Source organism: Sebastes fasciatus, chromosome 19, assembly GCF_043250625.1.
Source record: "Sebastes fasciatus isolate fSebFas1 chromosome 19, fSebFas1.pri, whole genome shotgun sequence".
Classification (NCBI taxonomy): domain Eukaryota; kingdom Metazoa; phylum Chordata; class Actinopteri; order Perciformes; family Sebastidae; genus Sebastes; species Sebastes fasciatus.
The window spans coordinates 3035922-3061750 of NC_133813.1; the positions used below are offsets into that span (position 1 = coordinate 3035922).

At 44.4% G+C, this 25829-nt stretch overlaps 1 protein-coding gene across 3 annotated transcripts in view; it reads right to left on the bottom strand.

Annotated features, from left to right (window-relative positions):
- The window catches only part of ttc28 (tetratricopeptide repeat domain 28), a 132504-nt gene that overhangs the window by 17146 nt on the left and 89529 nt on the right, over positions 1-25829 (bottom strand). For all 3 annotated transcript variants that reach the window (XM_074618020.1, XM_074618021.1, XM_074618022.1), the window contains 15 exons: positions 18700-18921; positions 16397-16585; positions 16206-16302; positions 8613-8809; positions 8377-8530; positions 8122-8293; positions 7612-7780; positions 7354-7514; positions 6789-7277; positions 5577-5769; positions 5364-5444; positions 4875-5127; positions 2504-2613; positions 1490-1619; positions 1043-1270 (listed from right to left, as the gene is read on the bottom strand). In XM_074618020.1, the coding sequence (XP_074474121.1) occupies positions 1043-1270; positions 1490-1619; positions 2504-2613; positions 4875-5127; positions 5364-5444; positions 5577-5769; positions 6789-7277; positions 7354-7514; positions 7612-7780; positions 8122-8293; positions 8377-8530; positions 8613-8809; positions 16206-16302; positions 16397-16585; positions 18700-18921 (2845 nt within the window). The remainder of the gene's footprint in view (positions 1-1042; positions 1271-1489; positions 1620-2503; positions 2614-4874; positions 5128-5363; positions 5445-5576; positions 5770-6788; positions 7278-7353; positions 7515-7611; positions 7781-8121; positions 8294-8376; positions 8531-8612; positions 8810-16205; positions 16303-16396; positions 16586-18699; positions 18922-25829) is intronic.

Genomic DNA, 25829 nt, shown 5'->3' on the forward strand with positions numbered 1-25829 from the left:
TTCTGCTCCTCCTCATGACTCTGTTTTCAGGCTTTAGAACATCTAGCCCGTGACGGGAGACTTTGACCAATCACAGGTCAGTTCATTGAGAGAGCGTTCCTATTGGCTGTGCTCCGGTCACGTGACCAGAACTTGGCGTTCCTTCACCAGATTTCTACAATGGTGGCGGCGTCACAAACGTTCTCATTTGACAGCTAAACCGTGCACTACAAGATGATTCTGAAAACATTTGAGGAGAGAAATAGACATTAACGTAACATAATATTGATTCATATTTGATCAGCGCTGCCTAGTTTGACCGTTTGGTCGGAGCTCAGAGTGATTGACAGCTGGCTCTCATAGACAGCAGCTGGACAGCGGACCTCAGATCAGCTCTTACTGCTTGTTTTCCTCCGGTCTGTGAAATCTTGCAGATGCCGTTAGGAGCACCGGAGGACACAGAGGAACATGATGTTTTTCAGGTTACCTGTGTCAGCTGAGCATTTTCAAACAATAACTGTCATCAAGGACGAAGCTGATGACAGATCAGTGAAAATGGACTTAAGTTAAAGAAAACAGGGAAAGACGGAGGAGTGGAACTGAAACCAGAATATGTGGTGGATGATGGTTCTGGATGTTTTCAGCGTGAACAACAGACTGGTGTCATTACGTATGCAGGTTGTTATTATTATTCGGTGTTACTGTACTGTGTCGGGGGATTTTCTTGCTGGCAACCAAATAATAAAAATAATTCCAGTTTTTTTCCCAGCCTGCAGCTCTGCAGACTTTCTCACTGGACTTAGTCACAATCTACAGTTTTATAATGTAAAAAATGACGGCAGGAGGAATCTGAAATCATGTCCAGATGATCAAGATTTAACCCTTTTCACTCAGACACTCACGTCGGAGGATAACTGGAAGCAAATGCAAGTTTTGTCCTGATGGTGGCACTATAGGAAAAGTCCTGAAATATGAATTATTACAATTAAGTTTTTTTGCAAGGTGAATAGAGCGTTTTCTAAAAGACTGTGAGGTGTGTTTAAGTGTGTTTAAGTGTGTGTACCTGTCCCTGGAGCTATCAGCCAGCTGTACAGAAAGCCTCCAGCCAGAGAGTAGTAGAGGACCACGGCCCTCTGACCGTTGACCGTCTCCAGGATGTGCTCCACGGTGACCGGGATGTAAGGGTCAGAGGTCGCCGCCTGCTGACTGCCTTTCTGCCGTTCAACAAGGAGGTCGGCGAAGGCTCGCGTCCGCCCTCGCTCCGCTATGGCCAGCGCCTCGTCGTGCCGGCCTGAGACGAGATATGACACAGAGAGAGAGATGAATAGTGAGGAGAGCAGAAGGTCTGAATTAACACTCAGACGTCAGGTGATAATTTGTGCATCGCTAACAGGCAGAGAGAGAGAGAGAGGGGGGTGTGAACATGAGAGAGGAAAGGTGAGAACACCTCGAGGCTCAGTGATTCACACGAACACAATATGAGCACAAGAGGAGAGGACGGTTAGCTCACCGAGGCTGACGAGGACTCTCTGGAGAGCCTGGTACGAGCTGGTTTGCAGATCAAACAGAGAGAGCTTGTAGTCCGTACTGTGCTGCGTCTCATGACGAATCATCTCAAATAACACGGACGCTCTGTACAACTGAAACACACAACAAACAAACACACATCACACTGATACTTATACACATCAACTGTACAATACAGTTTTCTGAAGGGCCACTTATATACACATATATACAGTCACCTGTCACACCTCAAACCTGAGAGAGCATACTGCTGTTACATCACTAACCACTGGGGGGCACTGCTAATACACAACTATCTGATGAACTGGGATGCTCTGCTTCTCTTCTCTCCATCAAACTGGGAACTGAATTAACCCCTTTCCACTCCGCCCTCTTTTATTAGACGGGTCGGGTCCAGGGGGTCTTTAGGGGGAGATAGCAGGTCAGCAGTAGATGCCACATAGAAGTGGTGTACATCATCTGAAAGCTGGGAACCTGAGGATTAATTTGAGATGCAGCTCCGCACTGTGTGTGAAGTTGTTCTAGTCATAAAATAATGTACTTTTACTTAAGTAAAGCAGGAATTTTACTTGTAACAGAGTATTTCTACACTACAGTATTGTTACTTTTACTTAAGTGAGGATGGGTGGCAAAGTGGCGCCGTGGTTAGTGCTTTTGCCTAACAGCAAGAAGGTCCCGGGTCTGTGTGGAGTTTGCATGTTCTCCCCGTGTTTGTGTGGGTTTCCTCCAGGTTCTACGGTTTCCAAAACATGTATCCCCCCGAGGATGGTTGCGTCAGGAAGGGCATCCGGCATAAAACTTATGCCAATTCAATGTGCGGATCAATGATCCGCTGTGGCAACCTCTAACGGGAGCAGATCTGAGTACTTCTTCCACTGCTGGTTCTGAAGAAAGTACTGTAGAAAACTACTGTAGATATGCAGCAGTGAATGCACACGCACGCACGCACGCACGCACGCACGCACGCACACACGCACACACACACACACACACACACCTGGTGTTGTGCCTCCTCCAGGTTTCCTCCGGCCCACAGAGACAGACCGAGACGATGACGGATCCTTGCTTCATCTTCTCTCCGACCCAACTGCTCTGCCAGACGAAGACCTGAGGAGGAGAGGAAGAGGAGAGGAGAGGAGAGGAGAGGAGAGGAGAGGAGAGGAGAGGAGAGGAGAGGAGAGGAGAGAAGAGGAGAGGAGAGGAGAGGATGAGGATGAGGAGAGGATGAGGATGAGGATGAGGATGAGGATGAGGATGAGGATGAGGATGAGGAAGAGGAGAGGATGAGGAGGAGATCAGACGTTACAAGCTGATCTGAGATCATCTCTCTGACAACTGTTGCTGTATTGAAGCGTTGAACTGGAGCCCTGGGCGCTCCCATTTGCCATTCTTTCTCTCTCATTGTTCCTTTTGTCTTCCTCTGCCTCTGCCCTTTTTATCCCGCTGACTCGAACTCAGAGATCTTCTCTCTGCTCTGCAGTTTGTCTCTGATATGTTTCGTCTCCCCCGCTGTGCCGGGCAGACGCAGACACTCGTGGCGGGTTGTAATTAGTTCTCATTAGAGTCTCTAGATTGAGCTGAATCCCATCAAACATCCCGTTTTGATTTACACGTCTCTGCCTGTCTGTCTGGCTCTGTGATGTTCTGGATCTGCGTTTTCTCTCCGTCGGTTGAGGAGGTTAATTGGAGGCACGAATGTTTCTCCAGCTCCGTCCTCACCTCAACTCTGACTGAGCCTCTGAGATCCTCACTGCTCGATGAGTTAATGATCAATTAGTTGTCAGTTTGGTGACAAGCCGTGACTGAGTCTTACAGGCCTGGTGGAGCCTGAAGGAGTTCATAAATGAACCCAAACAGCCGTTACATGTTTGTGCTTTGTCTCATGTTTAAGTGTAAAAAAAGAGATTAATATTAAAACTAGAGACATGAGAGAGTGTGTCTGGGTTTCAAAGAGTAGTCTCGTTAGAGGAGAGGTTGAATCCAACAGGATTATTGACAACAAGCTGCCTGAAGGAGGGTAAACACCCGATCCTCTATTAGCCTTCTGATGGGCTCAGAAACTCACAACGCTCTCCGTCCTTAACTGACTTTAAATAAGATATACAAACATGTAGATGAAAGTCTGTGCTAGGAGTCTGTGTGTCTGCAGGGGGAAGGTAAAACTGTGACTAACTTTTTCACTCGCTTTTCATCACAAGTGGAGAGTTTGTTGATTTGTGTCGGAAACAGACTTGTTGTAGAAATGCTGGAATCAAAAGATCCGATCAGACACAAGCTGCGTCTGGATTCAGGTGGGAGTACAGTCTGTTACATAACTGTTTATTGTTTAAAGGTGCATTCAGGACATTCTTGTCACTGCTAAATACATCATACACCGATCAGCCATAACATTATGACCGCCTGCCTAATATTGAGTAGGTCCCCCTTTTGCCGCCAAAACAGCCCTGACCTGTCGAGGCATGGACTCCACCAGACCTCTGAAGGTCTGCTGTGGTATCTGGCACCAAGCCGTCAGTAGCAGATCCTTTAAGTCCTGGAAGCTGCGAGGTGGGGCCTCCGTGGATCGGACTTGTTTGTCCGGCACATCCCATAGATCGGATCGAGATCTGGAGAATTTGGAGGCCGAGTCAACACCTTCAACTCGTTGCCATCCACATGATGTAAAAGAAAATGTGATTCATCACACCGGGCCACCTTCTTCCATCGCTCCGTGGTCCAGTTCTGATGCTCACGTGCCCATTGTAGGTGCTTTTGGCGGTGGACACGGGTCAGCACGGGCACCCTGACCAGTCTGCGGCTACACAGCTCCATACGCAACAAACTGCTCCTCACTGTGTGTTCTGACTCCTTTCTATCGGAACCAGCATGAACTGTTTCAGCAGTTTGAGCTCCAGTAGCTCTTCTACTGGACAACACGGGCCAGCCTTCGCTCCCCACGTGCATCAATGAGCCTCGGGTCTGACCCTGTTCTCCTTCCATGCACCACTTTTGGTCTTTCCTGACCACTGCAGACCGGGAACATCCCACAAGAGCTGCAGTTCTGGAGATGCTCTGACCCGGTCGTCTAGCCAGCACTATCTGGCCCTCGTCAAAGTCGCTCACATACGCTTACGTTGGCCCATTGTTTCTGCTTCCAACACAAAGTTCAAAGTTCAAAATGTTCACTTGCTGCCTAATATATCCCCCCCACTTCACATTTCATCCATGTCCGGTGCATTAAGTTTCACTTTCACTTTACAATCAGCTGACCGTTCGTGTCACAACTTTAAGTTTCATTTTTAGCCAAACCATGATGTTTTTTCCTAAACCGAACTAAGTTTGTGAAACCAAGTTTAAAGGTACTTGATAATGCTGCTGAGCGTTCTTACCTTCCTGCAGGTACATCACAGCCTGTGCGTAGTTCTGCAGAGCGTGGTGTGTCCTCCCCAGGCTCCCGTAGGCCAGAGTTTTAGCTATCAGGTCGTTGGTCTGAGCCGCCACGCTGAGGTGCTGCTCCTGGAAGACCACAGCCCGCTCGTACTTCCCCAGAGCCTCGTAGGTCAGTCCCAGGTTCCCGTAGGCTCGACCCTGGCTCCTCACGCAGCCCGTCTGCTCGGCTATATCCAATGCCCTTTGGTGCCACTGGAGCAGGAGAGAGCATCGTTACTTAAAGGACCGGTTTCATATTTTGGGAATTACACTTATTCGCTTTCTTGCAGAGAGTTAGACGAGAAGATCGACACCACTCTCATATCTGACAGCGGTACCAATCTTCTCATGTCTTAGCAGGAAAGCGAGTAAGCGTATTTCACAAAATGTCAAACTGTTCCTTTAAACGACAGCGAGGAAGCACTGCTGTATTATGAATCTGCACAAACCTGTAGCGCCGTCTCGTTGTCTGCCATCAGCTGATAAACGCCTCCGAGTGCATCGCTCGCCTCTGCTTCCAGGGATTTATCCTGACGGTTAAAGCAGGATTTACTTCATCTTTCTGTGCATAATGTACTTTTCATAAAAGAGCGTTTTGTCGTATTCAGCAAGCCAAGAAGAAGAAACGAGCTGAAACCTGTTGCAGGTAAATCCTTCCTTACCCCCGCTGTGCGTGCGATGTTGAGCTGGTGTTCCAGGCAGGAGAGGGACTGCTCGTAGTTGCCCAGCTGGCTGTGTAAGGTGCCCAGCTCGCCGTAAGCCTGAGCCTTGCCCCCTCCTTCCCCACCCAGCTCATGGGCGACCACCAGACGCTTCTCAAAGCACACCAACGCCTGCTGGAGGCTCCCCATAGACCTGCAGAGAGAGGGGGAGGACGGGATCATCTAGTTTGTTCTTGCAAACACTAAAAACAACGTACCTGTAGTTGTTAAAATACTGGGTCACAGCCCTGGTTTTTCCAGAGACCCATTAAAGAAAGCAAACACCAGAGAGACTAGTTTAATAATTTAGATTAGGAGCTGTAAAAACAGTTGAGTATCCTCAGAGAGGAACAGAGTAAAACATGTAGAAAGGCTGTGTTCATTGAGATAAATCAGTGACTCCACTCTCATTCACACTCCAGAGAGCTGAGAGCGACTACAGCAGATGGATAAAGGAAACCCATCATTAAGCCAGTGAACAGTACTTGTATGGTTTCATGGATGTACTCTCTGAAAAGAAGCGAGGGAACTCCCACTCCCATCACTGCTGCTGCTTGTTACTGCGATTGAATAATGATTCTTTTCATTATTATCACGACGCTTCAGGCAAGAAAGGCTCATTGGAGATTCTTGCATGAATGTTGTCCTGGCAAATCCAAACTAATGGAGAGCACAGAACATAAATACTGCGGGGTGTATGGTGAATATGAAGCTACAGATAGGGGAGACAGACAGCTTTGCTTAGCTAAGCATAAAGACTGGAAACATGTTATATCTCATTTGTTTCACTCGTACAAAAACTGAAGTAAACGTGACATAAAATGTGTGTTTATGGGGGATTGTGTGCAGGACTACTCCATGAAACCTCGTATGTGGGACTCCCCAGCCTGCCGTGTGTCGCTCACACCCTCCAGCTGGCTGTTAACGAGGGTCTTTCGGCACAGAGAAGTACTCATACCGGTACTCTGTATTGGCGAGTACCCAAATGTAAGTACTTGTACTTGTACTCGGTCTGAAAAAAGTGGTATCGGTGCATCCCTAATTTATGCTAAGCTTACCAACTGCTGGCTGCAGCTTCATACTTACTTGCGTACAGACATGAGAGTGGTTTTAATCTTCTCATCTAACTCCTTGCTAAAGAGCAAATAAGCGTATTTCCTTGGTTTTGCCTACCTGTGTGCGTTGCCGAGTCCTCTGTAGGCTTTCTCCTGGTCCTGGACATGGTTGAGACTCTGAGCCACCGTCAGGTACTTCTCGTAGTACTGAATGGCCTCCTCGTAGTCTCCCAGAGCGTCGTAGCAGTCTGCCAGGTTCCCGTAGGCCCTGCCTCGGTCCAGCATGCTCTCAGTCCCGCTCAGCTGCTCCAGCATCGCCAGCTGCTGCTCAAAATACCCAATCGCTTCCTCAAACACCCCCATGTTCATTTTGGTGATGCCCATGTTCCCGTGGACCTGGGCCTCCAGACGGGCATCCCTGAGTCCCTGCGCCAGACCCAGCTGGGCCTCGTAACACTGGAAGGTTGTGGCGTAGTCTCCCAGGGCCATATGCACCGCGGCGAGGTGGCCAAGGGCGCGGCACTCCCCCTGCTGATCACCTAGATCCTTCCGGACGGTCAGTTCCTGGCTGTGGAAGGACAACGCCGTGTCCAGCTGACGGAGCAGCCTGAAGGAGAGAAACGAAGAGAGGTAAGAGAAGAAGAAAGAGCACACCGTTTAAAAACCTCTGTCCACTTTATTACCTGTGAACTGATCCAAGAGCTGAGTAGGTGTCAGCCTCCATCTTCTGATCGTTGACCTTCTGAGCCAGACTCAACTGCTGCTGGTAGAACCTCACAGCGGCTGGAAGATCCCCCCGACACACACACACATCCCCCAGGTTCCCGAAGGCCCTGAAGACCGCCTGCTGACAAACACAACCACATGATTAACCACCACTTCCTGTCTACAGGGTACAGGTTTTACAGTTAGAGATCACAGCAGCAGCAGTAGGAGGTGACCTGTGTGTTATCCAAGGCTTGAGCCAGAGAGAGCAGGTATCTCTGACACTCCTCTGCCTTCTTGTACTCCCCCAGTGCTTTGTGGGCCAGACCCAGGTTACAGTAGGCTTTGGCCTGGGCTAATTTGTCTTGGAGGTCCTTAGCCAAGGCCAGGTCCTGCTCATAATACCTAGGAAATGGATGAAAACAGAAGAATGAGAATTTATGTGCACATATATTTTTGTGTATAGAGTAGAGTCAATTGAAGCATCGTGCCAGTAACCCCTTGACATTTTTCCTTTTCCTTTTTGGGGTTCCCAGCTTTTAGATGATGTACACCACCTCTATATGACATCTACTGTTGACCTGCTATCTCCCCTAAAGACTCTCTATGCCCCCCTAAAAAGAGACTAAAACAGGTCTATTGTGGGTCTCAGAGGGTTAACAATGAAGACAAGTCATTTCTCTTTGACAGAAACATGTTCCCATCATATAAAGTTGTTGTTTTATGAGATGAGTTTAGTCTCTGACCTGACTGCGTCTCGGTACTGTCCGAGGCAGTAGTGAGCGTAGCCGAGGTTGTGGCAGACCTTCCCTTCTCCCTCCAGGTCCTGCAGGCCTGGAGCCAGAACCAGGTACTGCTGGTAGTACGGTAAGGCCTGAGCGTATTCACCTCTCCAGCTGTGGAAGTTGCCCAAGTTTGCTGCAAAAGAAAGAATTTTTTTTTGAATCAATCAAAAACTCTTCTGTCCTCAAAGCATCTATCCTTCTCTTGTCTTAGCTTACCTAGCGCTCTGGCTTCACTCTGAGTGTCCCGGAGCTCTCGTGCGATGGTGAGGTGGTGAAGGTAGTGCTGCAGAGCTCGGTCGTGAGCGCCCAGCGCCTGGTAGGCCACGGCCAGGTTACCATGTGTGGAGGCCTGGGACGGACGATCATTCACCTGAAACACACAGAGAGATTTCACAGTCCTGTTTCCCACATGAGCGTCTACACGTCGCTGGTGAAGAGAGCAGCGAACTCACCTCCAGCGAGATCTGCAGTTCTTGTCGGTGGTAGCGGACGGCTTGGTCGTAGATGCCGAGGGCGTGGTAGGCGTTGCCCATGTTGCCGTAGGCCCTCCCCTGGGCGGCGTAGTCACTCAGCTCCTGGGCGAAGGACAGGTGGGCTTTGTGGAGCTTCAGGGCTTCCTGATAGTCGCCCTTCATCTGGTGGATGATGCCTGAGATGGAAGAGAGAAAAGAGAAGATTCACCTTGTTTGTTGAAAGTAACAAAAAAGTATTAAGATGCTGTTAAGCAACATTAAAATATTTTTAATTAGACAAGTCCAAGTCAAGTCTGAAGTCCGTCAGCAGAGCGATTTTTAACTTTATTGAGACAATTCCACGTTAAGTCCATGACAAGTCCATCCAATCTTTAGTCATATGAGACAAGTCCATCCAATCTCAAGTCATTTGAGACAAGTCCAACCAATCTCAAGTCATTTGAGACAAGTCCAACCAATCTCAAGTCATTTGAGACAAGTCCAACCAATCTCAAGTCTTCTGAGAGAAGTCAAAATGAAGTTTTAAGTCCATCAGCAGAGTAGTTTTAGTCGGGCCAAGTCTCAAGACATTTGAGACAAGTTCAAGTGAAGTCTTAAATCCATCAACACAGATTTTAAAGTCCAAGTCAAGTCTGAAGTCATTTGAGACAAGTTAAGTTTGAAGTCGTTCAGCAGAGCAGCTTTGAAACCCTAATAATGGAGACTCTACCAGGTCAGATCTCAGTAAAGTCGAGTCTTTAGGGACTCAAGTCCTCGTTGTTGTGACTTCAGTCTGACTTGCGTCCAACTCTGCAGCTTCTGCTGACGAGTTCATCCAACATGAATGTGACTAGTAGTGAACATTACACACAGCTTGCTGCTCTGCATGTACTGTAGGAGAACTCATGAACATGGTAAATTCCCCAAATGATGCACAGAGATGTAAATACCCAACAAGCACAGAAAACATGCACATATAAGATACGAATGCACAGAAGTAAATAATTAAAACGCTAGAGTGGGAAAAATCACAAATCTAATAATAATATCTGCAGCTATGGATCTTCATCATGCAGCGATCCAGAGGAGCCGTCTCTCTGTCCGGGGAAAAGGAACCGGAAAACTTCACTCCCACTGGCCTGAACAACTTTTCTGTGTGATGATGTGTCTTCCCAACGATCAACAACATCCCAGTTTACAGAGTAGAATGAAGTAGTGAACACAAGTTAGAAGAAAGAACACAAGTTAAGGAAGAAGTTTGGGACACAAGAGAGGAAGAGGAGAGGAAGTATAGCTGCAGGAAAGTTGAGAAAGTTGAACACGAGGGAGTTTCAGAAGGAAACTACATACTGGGAGACGCAGCCAAAAACAAGCAGATACATTTATATTAAATATATGTATGTGTGTGTGTCTGAGGTTAACACGCTAATAACTGGATTATAACCAGATTGAGGCAAAACTGTGATTATTGCAACTCTCCTGTAAACACATTAACTGGATTATCTCTCTCTAATTAAGGTCCAAATCACAGCAAAACATAACTAGATTAGATTACACATCTACCTTTTAAAGCACAGTGTTCACCTTTTCAGTCTGATTTCTGCTTTTGAACCTCATAGAAATATACAAATAATATACACTGGTCTCCATTTTACTTCTCAGGACATAAAGCAAACTGTTGGCTATCTAAGGGGTCAGCTGCCCCCGTAGATACTACGCCTGACAAGCTTTCTAGCAGGGCACAGTTTATAATAATAGTAACTAGGGATGTCAATCAATTCAAATATTGAATCACGATTAATCGCAAATTAATCACACATTTCTTATGTGTTCAAAATGTACCTTAAAGGGAGATTTATCAAGTATTTAATCCTCTTATCAACATGGGAGTGGACAAATATGCTGCTTTATGCAAAATGTATGTGTATATGTATTATTGTAAATCAATGAACAACACAAAACAATGACAGATATTGATCCAGAAACCCTCACAGGTACTGCATTTAGCATAAAACAAGATGCTCCAATCAGAACATGGCAAACTGCAGCCCAACAGGCAACAACAGCTGTCAGTGTGTCAGTGTGCTGACTTGACTATGACTTGCCCCAAACTGCATGTGATTATCATAAAGTGGGCATGTCTGTAAAGGGGAGACTCGTGGGTACCCATAGAACCCATTTACATTCACTGATCTGGAGGTCAGAGGTCAAGGGACCCCTTTGAACATGGACATGACAGTTTTTCTTCGCCAGAATTTAGCATAAGTTTGGAGCATGTTATGACTGGTACCAATGGATTCTTTAAGTTTTCTAGTTTCATATGATACCAGTATCTTCACTCCAGCTTTAAAACTGAAGTTGCATTTGCTCAAAAACTGAGTGGCATTAAAAATAATTTGCGTTAACGCGTTATTATCGCATCCCCTATGACAGCCCTAATAGTAATACAATAAGAGTCGTTTTTTAAACAATGATTTTACATTCGTAGTTTAGGGTTTCCATTCTGTTTCCCTTTGTTTCTAGTGCTGCGGCTGGTAGTGGCCTCCGGTCACGGCTGTGCTCAGTGTGCTGACTCCTGCACTTTTTATGGTGATATGGTGGCATATTTTATTAGTGTATGTTTTTATTTTGTGTTATATTTTTCTACTCCCAACAGTGGGTGGTTGGCTTTACATCTTCAGCAGGGACCAATGACACAGACAGGAAGTCAGAAAGTACTGAGAGACGGACTAACACATTGTTGATTTGGGTCTTTTGATGGGATTTTTTGGCAATAACAAAAATATAGAACACACATTTGATCAAATGTTTGCATATAAATAACTTCTGTCTGCTCACATGGTAACAAAAAGAACAGTTTCTCACAAGTCCTCCACCATTCCACATGTTATAGCTATCTATAGCATCCATCCTTGCATTAATTCAATCAATAATTCATCATAAATACATGTCTAAAGCATCACCGCCTTTAAGCTTCAGAAAGGTAACCAATGATGAGCATAAACACGGGAAATAAAACTGATGTCATCTTTAAAACAAACAGAAGCCGACTGAACAAAAGAAAATAAAACTGGGCGCACAAAAGCAATTAATTAGAATGAATAATTGCATCTTTAATTGGCGTATTATAGATGTCTGTGCAACTGCATTCACGCTCTGTGAAACTGGCTAACAACCTCAAAGAATAATAATGATGCATATTTGATTCAGTTTCTCTTTATTTTTCATTTCCGATTGTGTGTTTGAATGACGTGAAGTGTGCAGGAGGTGCACACATTCTCACTGCAATGTCTGCTTTTATAAATACCAGTTTATATGTGAGACGCACGGTGTGTATGGATGGTTGTTGTGCATACTTCTTGTTTCTGAAGTCAGAGAGCGGTTGAGTCAGAAGCAAGAAGCAGAACACATAAAACTGTACGTTTAGAGGAAATAGCAATGATACCTCACTAACAAAATGTTTTTAGACTCCTAGAAGCCCCGTGTGGAATATTAGGAAGCAGGGTAACGTGGAGAAGAGGAGGAGGCTGCTGATAAGGAGAGGAAGACCTCGTTCATCGGGGTCTAAGAGGATTACAGAGACGCCTGCAGAGTTGGCTGGAACAGCCGGTTAGAGTTACACCCCTCGTCTTAAACTCTGCTAACACGAGCGTGAGCCGGAGCTCCTCCGAGGCGTCGGGGTGACGCTATCTGCTGATTTCCTGCAGGACGGTGGGGTTCCCCGATGTGGACGGGGGGGTACAGGGTGATAGACAGCGGAGCTGAGAGGATTAGAGGTGTGGAAAGTTAGGTGAGATCAGATGATTCAGCTGAGACAGCAGAGAGACGACAGGAGGAGGGAGGTGATCTCTGGAAAAGACCCCGTCATCAGGAATCAGGACTAAACCTGAACCACCTTCATCTCTTAATCAGTCTGCACTCATTCTGCTGTCTGTCTTTAATTTACTATTAAATAACACTTATACAACAGTGGGTCATCAAATGACCTCACTATCCTAGTGACCAGGAGAGGAGGAGAGGAGATGAGAAGACAGGCGAGGAGACTAGGGAGGAAAGGAGAGGAGGAAACAAGAGGAGAGGAGAGGAGGAGACAGGAGAAGAGGTAAGGAAAGAAGAAAACAAGGTGGAGAGGAGAGGAGAGGAGAAGACAGGCGAGGAGAGGAGAGGAGAGGAGAGGAGAGGAGACAGGAGGAGACAGGAGGAGAGGCAAGGAAAGAAGAAAACAAGGTGGAGAGGAGAGGAGAGGAGAGGAGAGGAGAGGAGAGGAGAGGAGAGGAGAGGAGAGGAGAGGAGAGGAGAGGAGAGGAGATGAGAGGAGGAAACAAGGAAGGTAAGGAGAGGAGAGAAGAAACTAGAGAGGATAGAACAGGAGAAGAGGAGACAAGGGTGGAGAGGAAAAGAGGAAAGGAAAGGAGGAAACAAGAAAGGAAAGGAGGAGACAACAGAGGAGGAGGGAAAAAGGAAAGGAGAGAAGAGAAAAAACAGAAGAGAGAACAGTAAACAAGGGAGGAGGAAAGGAGAGGATGAACAAGAGGTGTAGAAGAAACAAAAGAGGAGAGAAGAGGAAAGGAGGAGAGGAAACAAAGGAGGAGAGGAGGAAAGAAAGGAGGGAAGAAAGGAGGAGAGGAGAATGAAGGCTTGTGTTGTCAGCATTGAGAGAGAGAGAGAAGAATCATCCATAAATGATGATGTGAATCATTGATCTGAACCACAGACTGCAGCTCGTCTGTCAGCAGAGTGTCAGCGTCTTCAGCCTATTAGTCTCACATCAGAGCGCCGCTGTGTGTTTGACTTCTGCTGGAGAATAAAAGACTCTGTGGTGACTGAACACCAGACTCTGTTGTATTCAGATTAGCTCTGAGGAGCAGGAAGAGGAAACAGCACAAACCAGAGAGAGAGAGAGAGAGAGCTCGTATTACTGCTGTAACACACACACACACACACACAGAGAGAGAGCGGCGAGTTGTCCAGTCAGCGGTGGCGTCGGGTTCGCTGGCTCTCAGATATCACCGTGGCCGCAGAAACCAGAACCCGGTTAATAAAACATGAGCGCTGATTGGCCAGAGAGGCACTGCTGCAGTCATGTGATACAGTCGGGTCTCTAAGATGAGGCAGATGAGGCGACGGAGAGAAGAACCACCACATGTAATCACATCTACGACCAGAGCTGGAACAAGTCTAGTAGTAGTAAAAGTACTAATACCACGATAATTAGTGAACTGTTCGTCATAACTTTTCTTTTAGTTGTGAACAAATATAATTAATGAATCATAATTTAAAAGTTTTCTGAATCTACTCTTTAAGCGCAACCATTTCCAGAAGAATTAAATGTTCAGACGAAGGCTGTGATATGTGTAAATAATCAAATAACTACTCAACTATAATACGTCTTTAAAGGTCCCATATTGTAAAAAGTGAGATTTTCATGTCTTTTATATTATAAAGTGCTTTATAAATACTGTTAAACTATCAAAACGCTCAATATACGGAGAAATACACACAGCCCGTATTCAGAAAGTGTGCGTTTGAAACAAGCCGTTATGATTTCTGTCCATTTGTGATGTCACAAATATACAATATATAGAGATCATCACACGATTTAAAACATAAACATTCTAAATGTGTCCCAGTTTATTTTCTGTTGCAGTGTATATGAATGACATCAGCTGACAGGAAGTTAACATGGACCCAAGCTGTTGCCTAGCACCGCAATTCCATTGAAATGCACTAAAACGGAGCGTTTCAGACAGACGGTGAATACAGGTATATTCAGACAGACAGTATGAGGAAAATAAAGTTTTTTTGAACATTATAGCATGTAAACATGTTCTAGTAGAAACACAAAATACAAGTTTGAACCTGAAAATGAGCACGATACGGGACCTTTAAGCTTTTTTGGAGTTATCTATAGTAATAATAAAAGTCTATAGAGAAAAACTATAGGCTACAAAGGACACAGGAAAACCCTTTAAGTATTAACACTAAGGGTAAATATAAAAACACACCACCTTAACCCTATGATGTTTCAGTGTGGTTCATCATATGTTTTGTAATTCTGAATGTGCAAATGTCATAAAATAACCTTCACTTCTTTCTCTGACTTCGTCGTGTCCTTCTGAAACGAAACAATCTGCCCTTTGCAAACTTCAAAGTAAACTCTTTTATTGTATTTCTTCATGAATTTCATTTTCTAAAAGTGGATGATGTGATGCAATTTTAGATAAAAGGTGAAAAACACTCAGAAACTATAAAGTAACCGATGCAGAAGTCTTATTTTTATTATTATTATTATTATTCCAGCTGATGGAAAAAAGCTTCCAGCCAGCGTCACATGAACGGTTTCTCCTGTTAACCATTGAGCTGCTCTGTCGCTGCCGTCGCCACGGCAACTCAATAGACTGACTGGACTCTGGACCCGATCAACTCGATCTGCATCGATCAGCAACATCCAGACAAACGGACTCTTCACCTGGTACATTTCAGCACTAAGAGTACTACACTTCAGTACACATTTGAGGTACTTGTACTTTACCTAAGTATTTCCATTTGATGCTACTTTATACTTCTACTCCACTACATTTAGGTGATGACTTTAGTTACTAGCTTCTTTGCAGATTCAGATTATTATTAATACAAATCAACTAGTAAATGCTGATGTATTATTATTATTATTACTGGAGTCAGGACATGTAAAATATAAAATATAAACTCATCTATATTAAACTTGTTGTGCACAAACAGGTGTCTTGTTTGCAGCAGACAGTGTTTTGTGGTTATTTTAAGTCGCCGTACTGAATTTCTATGAAATGTTTCAAACACCACGACACAGTGTGCTGTCGGCTCAGATCAGTATTGAACTGAATATGAACCAGTCATTTAAAGACACAGTTGTTGTTGTTGAAGAAAGCTTTTCTTCTTTTATTCAGTAGACACACACCTTGTTGTTTTTCTCCTCTACAATACACAGAAGAAGAAATCCTCCTACTTGTTGTCGTCTATATAATATATAGCCTGATTATATCTCATCATTATTAGTTTTCTCCTTATTCTTCTTTAGGTCACCTGTGACTACTTCCTGTCTATAATCCCTCCCTCTCCTCTCTGGTATTAAATGTCTTGATTAAATGACACATAAGGGGCTTTAAGAGGAATATAACTGACCTGATAAAGCTCTTTGTTTCCTCGACGTTGCACCATGCAGCTCTGATTAATTACTAGAATGCAAACGTACCATGTGATCAATCAATCACCTGCTGAGCTGAAGCAGACAAACCCTGATGCATCTCATCTTTTTCATCAATAGATGGCAGTTTAAACAATCGCCTCACTCAACCCCTGGTCTATACATTGTTTTATTTTTTTAGGAAAATCCTACTCATTGTGTCTTTAATACTAATGTTTTAAAATAAAATATTAATAAGTCCAGCAAAATAAGTCCAAGGTACGTGTTTGGTGACATGAAATAAGTCCAAACCTCATATTAAAAATGAGCCAAAGTTGCTTCCATCATCTGCATATCTCTACTTCCCGTCCATCATTTGGTTACAGTGTGTTATATATTCTTAATTTAAACCATCAAACAGATAAACCTACCCAGGTTGGACGAGGCTCGTCCCTGAGCTGCTCTGTCCTGCAGATCCTCGGCTATTTCCAGCTGGTGCTGGTGGTGCAGACGAGCTCTCTCCAGGTCCTGAGGATCACAGCAACACATCATCAATAATAATAAAATAAATGCCCCGGTGTCATTTAGTTCTTCAGTTGTCTTTAATCTGTTTTATACCAACCTGCATGCACCTGGCGGCGTGTCCCAGACCGGCGTACGCCCTCATCTCGATGGCTCTGTCGCCCAGCTCCTGAGCCAGCTCCAGCACTCGGGTGTGGTACGATATGGCCTTGTCGAAGTCACGCTGAGAGTGGTAGGCGCTGCCCAAGTTGCTGTACGCCCGCGCCTCCTCACGCCGGTTCTCCAACGTCTGCAAAAAGACATCATCAGAAATGACGACAGTGACTATTTTACATTTCAATTTCTTCACCAGTAGGAACACATGATGTCAGATAATACAAAGAAGGACTGTCACTTGCATCAGGACATTAAAAACAGACGTTATAGAGAAAAGTAGCTTGAAAAAATACATCTGTATTCTGTACAAATAAAAACAAGAAACAGATTTAGTGTTTAGAGAGTCGGACACGGAGCCCTCACATCTCTAACAGATGGAAAGTGTTTTTGTGTCACAAGCTACAACATTTCCCGCTAAAGAGACCAAAAACTGTCAAAACAAAACGACTTCATAAACTCTCAGTAGTCAGAAGATGTGACTTTATTCTGGTAGAGATCTAATTGTCAACAGATGGTCGATTAGTATGTTAGGAGAGAGAGAGCGACACAGAGTGGCAGGATGTTGGCTGCAGCGACCGGCTCGCTATGCAATTTTGCGCTTCATCCAAAAAAACAGTAACATAAAAAGTGAAATGTGCACAGATTATTGTGTTTGTTCGTGAAACATTTGCGGGAAGAGCTTCAAATATTTACAGGCTTAACAACCAGCGTGCTGAATACACACCATGTTCTCGGTTATAAAATACTGCATTCAGCACATGATGGATAGACGTGCTAAAATACTCACAACAACATTAGAGAAAGTAGAGATGGAACTGCTCCTCCTGTTAGAATTCATCACAGTCTAGAAATACAAATTACACTTCTCTTCATAATAATCCCAAATGAAGTTACTGGATGCAGCTAATGGCTTTATACTCAATCAGTACATGTGGTACCCATTTTAACCTGTTTGTGAAACATCTTCCCCGAGAATATACGGCTACGTTTTCACACGGCAGCCAAATAAACGACGAATGGATGAATCAATCTAGCAACGATTTCTGTTATTAGTAGTTTAGTTTGTCATTACTGTTGTCATAATGCAGCGTATCCTCATAAAACTGTTTATATGATATCTTACGAAAAGTTATTCCTAATTTTTTGTGCTTTTTCCAACGAATGTCCAGCAACACGCGTCAACTTCTGCTCCAGTCTTTTCAAAATAAACCTCCGTCTTCACAGGAAACAACTTGGTCAAGTTTAGGCAACAAAACTACTTAGTCCAGGCTGTTCTCATGCACCGTTCATAGCAACAACTATGAAAAGTAACGCGCTATAATTCGTATATATCCCACAAAATCAATCAGTGCCTAATTAACGTGATCATGAACCAGGAAGTATAAAAAGCGGCGAGCGCGGCGTAGGGAGGAGGTCGGAGTGGATGGGAGGATCAAAAAATACTGGTCTTTCGCTGTTGGTGTCCCAAACCAGAAGTCAACGTTGATTTATTTGTCACGTCACTTCCGTACTTAGGTTATGCCACTTCTGGAGTTATTTTAAGCCAAACCATGATCTTTTTCTAAACCTAACTAAGTAGTTTTATTCCCTTAACTTAAGGAAGTTGTTTCCTGTGAAGACAGAAGTTTATTTTGAAAAGACTGGATGGTTATTCGTAGGAGAACACACGAAAAATGAGGAATAACTTTTTGTAAGATATCATATGAACCGTTGTATGAGGATACGTTGCAAAGATGCATGTGTTTTGAAAGTAGTGAGCATCCGACTGGATAAACTAGACTTAGATTATACTGCACGAGTTGTGTGAGAGTTAGTAAATTGTGAGTAATTGATATATAAATGGTCATTTTGGGGGTGAAGTGTTCCTTTAAGACTTCCTGACTTCCCCGTCATCTCTGTGGCTCTCAGACTGAAGCCCATTGGGTTCAATTCAATTTATTTTTATATAGCGTCAAATCATAACAGAAGTTATCTTGAGACACTTATCATATAGAGCAGGTCTAGAACGTACTAGACCAAACAAGAGATCCCCCATCAGCATAATGGGCAGAACCCGGCTCTGGGTGTGCGGCCATCTGCCTCGACCGGTGGGGTCAGACAGTCCTTCTTTAAAAACAAATATCCAGTTTCATCAGTAATTTCCTCAAAGAGTTGATCTCTGTAGTTTTTAACAAACAATCTGAAAACAAGGCTGTTAACTAGGAGCTGTTCCTCCTCCGTTACAGATCATATGACGTAGCTCTGTACCTTTGCGATGTCCAAGTGCTGCTCGTGGCACTGAACAGCGTTGGTGAAGTCTCCCAGCGCCGTGTAGACGGCGCCCATGTTGCCCAGCTGGCGAGCCTCGGAGAGCTGGCACTGGGTCTGTCGCGCCAACAGCACACACTGCTTATGGCTCGCCAGCGCGTTGGGGTAGTCACCGATAGCTGTGTACACATGGCCCAGACTGCTGAGGGCATCGGACGCCGCCTGAAATCACACAAACACACACACACTGGTTAGAATCCAGAGCCTGGAGGAACAACACTGCAACTGACTTTACTCTTTCAGCTTTAAAGTTAGAGTGAAGATACTAGTATCATATGAAACTAGAAAACCTGATGAATCCATCGGTACCAACCATGTCATACTAGCTTGTCAGGAAGGAGGTTAAATAACGCTACGAAGTTACAGTCAACTTTTGGTGAGGAAAAACTTTCATGGACATTTCAAGGGGCTCCCTTGACCTCTGACCTCCAGATATGTGAATGTGTCAGGGTTTTTGTCCGAAGAAATGTCCAAAAAAATTCCATTAAAAAGTCGGAAAAATGTCGGAAAAAGTAAAAAAAAAATCAGAAAAATGTCAAAAAAATTTCCGAAAAAAGTCCAAAATCGCCAAAGAAATGTCCAAAAATACCCAAAAGTGTCAAAAAAGTCCGAAAAAAATCAGAAAATTGTCAGAAAAATATCCGAAAATGTCTGAAAAAAAGACAGAAGAAAAGTCCGATACTGGTATCATATGAAACTAGAAAACCTGATGAATCCATTTGTACCAACCATGCCATACTAGCTGGTCATGAAGGAGGTTAAATAACGCTCCAAACTTACACTAAAGTTTGGCGAGGACAAACTGTCATGGTCTGTCACTTTATGATAATCACATGCAGTTTGGGGCAAGTCATAGTGAAGTCAGCACACTGACACACTGACAGCTGTTGTTGCCTGTTGGGCTGCAGTTTGCCATGTTATGATTGGAGCATATTGTTTGATGCTAAATGCAGTACCTGTGAGGGTTTCTGGATCAATATCTGTCATTGTTTTGTGTTGATTGATTTACAATAATAAATATATACATACATTTACATAAAGCAGCATATTTGTCCACTCCCATGTTGATAAGAGTATTAAATACTTGACAAATCTCCCTTTAAGGTTCATGTTGAAGGTGATAAAATGGATTGATTGACAGCCCTGATCTGAATCCTCCCTCCTCTGCTGGACAGTAAGAGGACACAGTAATGTAAAAGGACGGGGGATGTAAAATGTAAATGTTATTGGAGGCTACAGGAGTGAGAGCTAATCTTTCACATCCTATTAGAGCCGGCTGTGAGAGCCTCCTCCTCCTCTCCGCTTCCTCCACTTCTATTATAACTCTCTTTTAGTTTCACAGGAGACACTTTTACAGCACTTTGAGCCGTCTAATGATTCCTCGCAGCGCTCTCTTCCTGCTAATTACAGGCACCTCTTCAGGCAGAATACCATGCAAATCACGGCGAGCGTTTCAGCTTAAGATCGCACCGTTTGTTGTCTTCATCAAAACGAGGTCGTGAACTCACACACAGACGTACACACACCGTGGTCTTTGATTAGAGGAATGAGAAACGGTCGCTGTGTTCCTGCTCTCATCTGAAACCTGCCTACTCCTTCGTTAACTGATCTTAAGGTTATTGATCAGAGGAGTCGTGGGAAGTATTCGTCAGCTCTGAGGAAGTCTGTTTCAAATGAACCGAGATAATGAAGACAGGAGCACCACAGACTTTATCCACACATCTCCCATTTATCACCGATTGCTGCGTCTATTAGTGTGAAACACACTCATTCACATGTATTACTAATACAAAAATACACAATTAGTATTATTATTAGTATTATTATTATATAGCAGATACACACTGTTAAACTTCCAACAAGTAATCATTTTAGGGATGCACTGATACTGTGCTCATGTACTCGTACTCGTACTCGCAAAACGGCTCGGATACAACGGCACCGATACCACTTTACGGTGGTGCACCCGACCCCGCTGTGCCGGGATCCCACCCCAGCCGGCGCGCACTTTCATCGCGCCATGGGGTTTTGCTTGCACCCTCTGACTCGTGTGTGCGTTAGACTCCTTGGTCCGTGTTTCAAGACGGGTCGGGTGGGTTGTCGACATCGCCGCAGACCCCTGGCGTCTTTTAGGTGGGCCGAGCCCCGATCTGGCGGCACGACGCGGTTGGGGCGCATGGAGGACAGTCCGCCCCGGTCGACAGTCGCACCGGGAGCAGGGGACCCCGTCCCTCCCCGGCGGGGAGAGAGGGCGCAACGAGCCCTTTGTCCACGGTGTGCGGCGAGGTCCGGGCGGGGAGCGCTGTAAAGCTGTGGCCGCGAGCCACCGTCGCCTCGAACCTTTCCAAGCCGACCTAGAGCCGGTCGCGGCGCCCCGCCTCGTATGCGGGACTCCCCAGCCTGCCGTGTGTCGCTCACACCCTCCAGCTGGCTGTTAACGAGGGTCTTTTGGCACAGAGAAGTACTCGTATCGGCACTCGGTATCGGCGAGTACCCAAATGTAAGTACTTGTACCCGGTCTGGTATCGGTGCATCCCTAAATATTTTACAATACTAGCATTATATTGTTCAATAACATACATTTAAACTGGACAATAAATTGTGTAATAATTAAATTGTGTAATACTCTTTAAGCCCTATAAGGTGCTGGAAGCTGTGTTCTCCTGCTCTATCCCGTTTGGGTTGCCATGTTTGACCAGTTTGACTGCTGCTGCTTTCCTGTCTGTTCTTGACCAGGTACCATCCCCTCCGAATAACACCGAAGCGTCTACTCTGACAAGCAGTCAGACATTTTTATCCTGGAGAACCGTCCATGTTAAATCTGTGTATCTTTACCTGAGGTTTGGTTTATAACAACATCCCGCGGCCGGTGGGCACCGAGGTGTTTAATCCCTGCAGCGTGGCTGCTAGCTAATGCCTCACAGATATTGATATTTATACTCCTGCTTCACTCTGATGCTCACAGTGTCAGAAAAAGTGAATTCTTGACTTTGCACAAGTTCTAACATTAATGAACGCTCCGCTCCTATTCCTTCAATATCTGTTATTTAGTCTGTTGTGGATTGCGGCGGGAACACTGCGTCTGGTGTTGGTGCTCATTTAAACTGTGATGTAGACGGCAGACTGACACTATTTGGCTGCTGTTCATTAACTGCTGATGGTGAGACGGAGGCATCATCATCATATCATCATCCTCATCATCATCATCATCATCATCATCATCATCATCATCATCATCATCATCATCATCATCCTCATCATCATATCATCATCCTCATCATCATCATCATCATCATCATCATCCTCATCCTGCAGCAGAACTCTGCAAAGATAGAAATGTTTATAATTAACGTGAAAATTGAGTGTTTATTCCTTTGCCAGTGAATGCTCCCACACCAGAGCTGCCACAGGGGCTGATTATATATATATATATATATATATATATGTGTGTGTCTTGTTACATGGTATAAAATATAGAAATCTATCCATCCATTGAAATATATTAGATTCCAGAAACGTGAGAGCGACACCTTCGTTGACTTTGTTTCGTTTAGTCAGTGAGGATTTTACTGCTAAATAACCACGACTTCATCATCATCGTCATCGCAGCGCACAGGTTTTGGTTGCTTAGTAACGGCAATAAAATGTATTGTCAAATTTAGCGGTGCAAGAAGTATTCAGATCCTTCACTTAAGTAGAAATACTAAAGTCTAAAAATACTCCACTACAAGTAAAAGTCCTCAATTCAAAATGTTACTTCAGTAAAAGTACCCACGTATTACCAGCAAAATGTACTTAAAGGGACTGTTTATAAGAATCAGAAATGTCTTGTTAACAGCGACACCTGTGTCCGTTAAGTCAACGAAAGTCAGCGTCCTGTTGCTCGCGCTTGTGCTCGCTCTAAATAGACATGAAGGAGCATCACTCAAAACAGTGAGGCGACACACGTCAGCTAAAAGCACAATATCACTCTATATTTCAGCTGCTTGGCAGTAATGTTAGCTGACCAGACGAAGGTCTCTCCATGAATCAATGCTGATCCTAGTGTTGGCTTTTCCTGCCTCAGCCTCCCGACCGCGGCCGGAGGGAACAGGGGAGACACCGGAGTTTTGGTCGGAGACGATAACGTTTCTCTCTGTGGAGCTCCGTCACTTCACAAGACACGGGAAACCTCTGTTGGTCTGGAGGAGCTGCAGCAGTTATTTCTGCACAAACGTCCACTGTTCATTCACTAGATATACTCAGAGCTAAACTAACTCTCCTGCAGTGTGGAGTGTGCGCGCATGAACGTGAGAGTGGAGCGAAACAGCAAGAACGAGCGTGGTGTGTGAGTATATTTCAATAAATGCACTTTGTCACTTCTCTGGTAAAGGTTTTAGAAATATTCTCCGTCAGTATCTGATTGGAAACATAAGAAACTTCCTCCTCCTCCTCCTCCTCCTCCTCCTCCTCCGATGACTGAAACACCTCCGACCGCCGGTTTAGTTTCCTTCACAGGAAACATGTTCAGCAGCGATAATGAATCTGTTGAACGCAGCTTATATCTGTGAACACACAGTGTGATGTAATTATCATTAGAGCGAGTCCCGAGGACGTATAGACTGGAGGAACTGAGACAATAATGAAGTCAGAGCGTCTCTGAACACCAGCAGCCGTCACACACACACACACACACACACACACACACACACACGCACACACACACTCCAACATTAAAATATGACTTTGACCTTTCACAGCACACACACACACCGAGGGGACGGCAGAGAAGAAGACTATAATGAAATGTTTGCTGGTTTAAAGAACGTGAGGGAGAGGAGGAGAAGCAGCTATGAATTATTAAAGAGGAGTTATTAGCATGTTCATTTATATCCCCACCGCCTGCTCTTCCTCTCTCATTCAGACCAGTGTCTTCTTCAGATGAAACATGAGAGAGGAGGAAGGACAAACAAAAGAAAAACATAATTATAAAAAAAGCTACAAATATGGATTCACTTTACAGTGAAGCTAATTATATTTTTCTATAAAAAAGACAACATACAAAAGGATTTCCCTCCAGCCATTTTAACCCTTTGTTCCCAGGAGTCTGGCGCTGCAATTAGCAATTAATTAAATCAAAATTCACCAAATAAATCACATTATTTTATATAAGAATATACGTTTCCATTTCTATCAGTAACATCATTAAAAAAATAACAGAAATAACAAGTTGTCTCCTGAAGAAAGCAGAAAACTTGTATAAATTAAACTGAGTTTTATAAATGTAATCATTATTTTGGGGGTCATTTTGTGCCTTTATTTGATAATCATATTTAATAAAAATCTAAATTTTGGCGGGAAAAAACTGTCATGACCATTTCCAAAGGGGTCCCTTGACCTCTGACCTCCAGGTATGTGAATGAAAATGGGTTCTATGGGTACCCACGAGTCTCCCCTTTACAGACATGCCGCAACATAATGCAACTTGTGATTCTTAGGTTGCAGTGGGCTCAGTTTTAAAGCTCGAGTGAAGATACTGGCATCATATGAAACTAGAAAAAACGTAAGGAATACTAGCTTGTTGTGAAGGAGGTTAGGTAAGGGATAATGTACAGCGAGCCGGTCATTGTCATTGTTCCCCTCGGGCTTCTTCCAAGGCAACGCCCCCCCATACACACATGCACGAGCACCGCCGCATCGTAACTACTTCACCGCCACAGAGCGGAGAGAGGACCTCAACTCAACAACGCTACCTCATGACAAGTAACGGCAGCAGTGCTACTGCAGGGCTGAGTTTTCTCTTCCATTCTCCAGGAAACGTGCGGCGGCGACGCGCTTTGAGTTCAGGCTGGTGCACGCCAAGGGTAGAGTACGAGCAGAGAGGCAGGGAAGCATCTGATTGGTTCTTTCCAAGCGGACTGCGAGGCAGTGATTGGTAGACGTTTTTACAGGATTACAGCAGCTACAGATGACGGCTCTTTTCCGCTCCTTTTTCAGAGCTCATCAGTAATGGATCGCTGTCGGGGTGTAAAGACCATTTCAACCAATATAACAAATAGTGTTTACTGGAGAACATCGTCAACCCTGCCTTTACGAAATCAATAAAATGGTCCTCCAGAGTCCGACATCAGAGCTGCGCCCATAGCAACGGTCTAATACAGACATTACATCCTGCAGAACGCCGTGATTGACCAATCAGAATGGAGTATTCAACACAGCCGTGTAATAACAGGAGGTTAACAACAACAAACGTGAGAAGTTTAGAGGTGAAATGTCTCTCTGGTGGAACTGATGACAACTCGGAGACGTCTGACACACGACAAGGACACGCAACTGTCAGAGACATGTAGTGGAGTAGAAGTATAAAGTAACAGAAAATGGAAATACTCAAGTAAAGTACCTCAAAATTGTACTTAAGTACAGTACTTGAGTCAATTTACTTAGTTACTTCCCACAGCTGAAATCTCCACAGGTTACAGAGGATCTCAACATTTGTATGTTCAGAAAAAAATAGTAAATCCTAAATTGTAAATGAAACATACTTTGCTCCACGGTGTGAAAAACGGATCCTTCAGTTCAAATGCTCATGAATAAATAAAACAGCACGTCCTTTTAAATCTGAGCCTTAATGAATGCTAAAACCTGAAAACAACCAAACTGACCTTTAGAGGAATTTACCTTCTAATTAAAATCAGGACAAACTGCTCGTTTCATTTCTCTTCATGTGTGTTTGTGAAAGACGACGGACCGAAATCCCAATTCCCAGCCGAGTGATGAGCGTAAACACATAAAAATCCAGTCGACACATCTCGGAAGGCGGGAGAGAGGGAGATTTAATAAATGACGAGCAGGCCTCTGTGTGTACAGTCAACCGGCCAGACAAGTGTTTGATTTCCCTCAAGGACACAACGTTTCCCCTGAACCAGAAAACACACAAAAAAATCCAATCATGTTGAGTCTGAGAGCCGCGGCACACTGTTTATGTCTGTGTTTATATCTACAGTATACGGAGAAGATGGAGGGACTGACAACGCTTGTCATTCTGCACACTGAGAAAATCAAAATGTGTTTTTATATATGTAGCAGGGAAG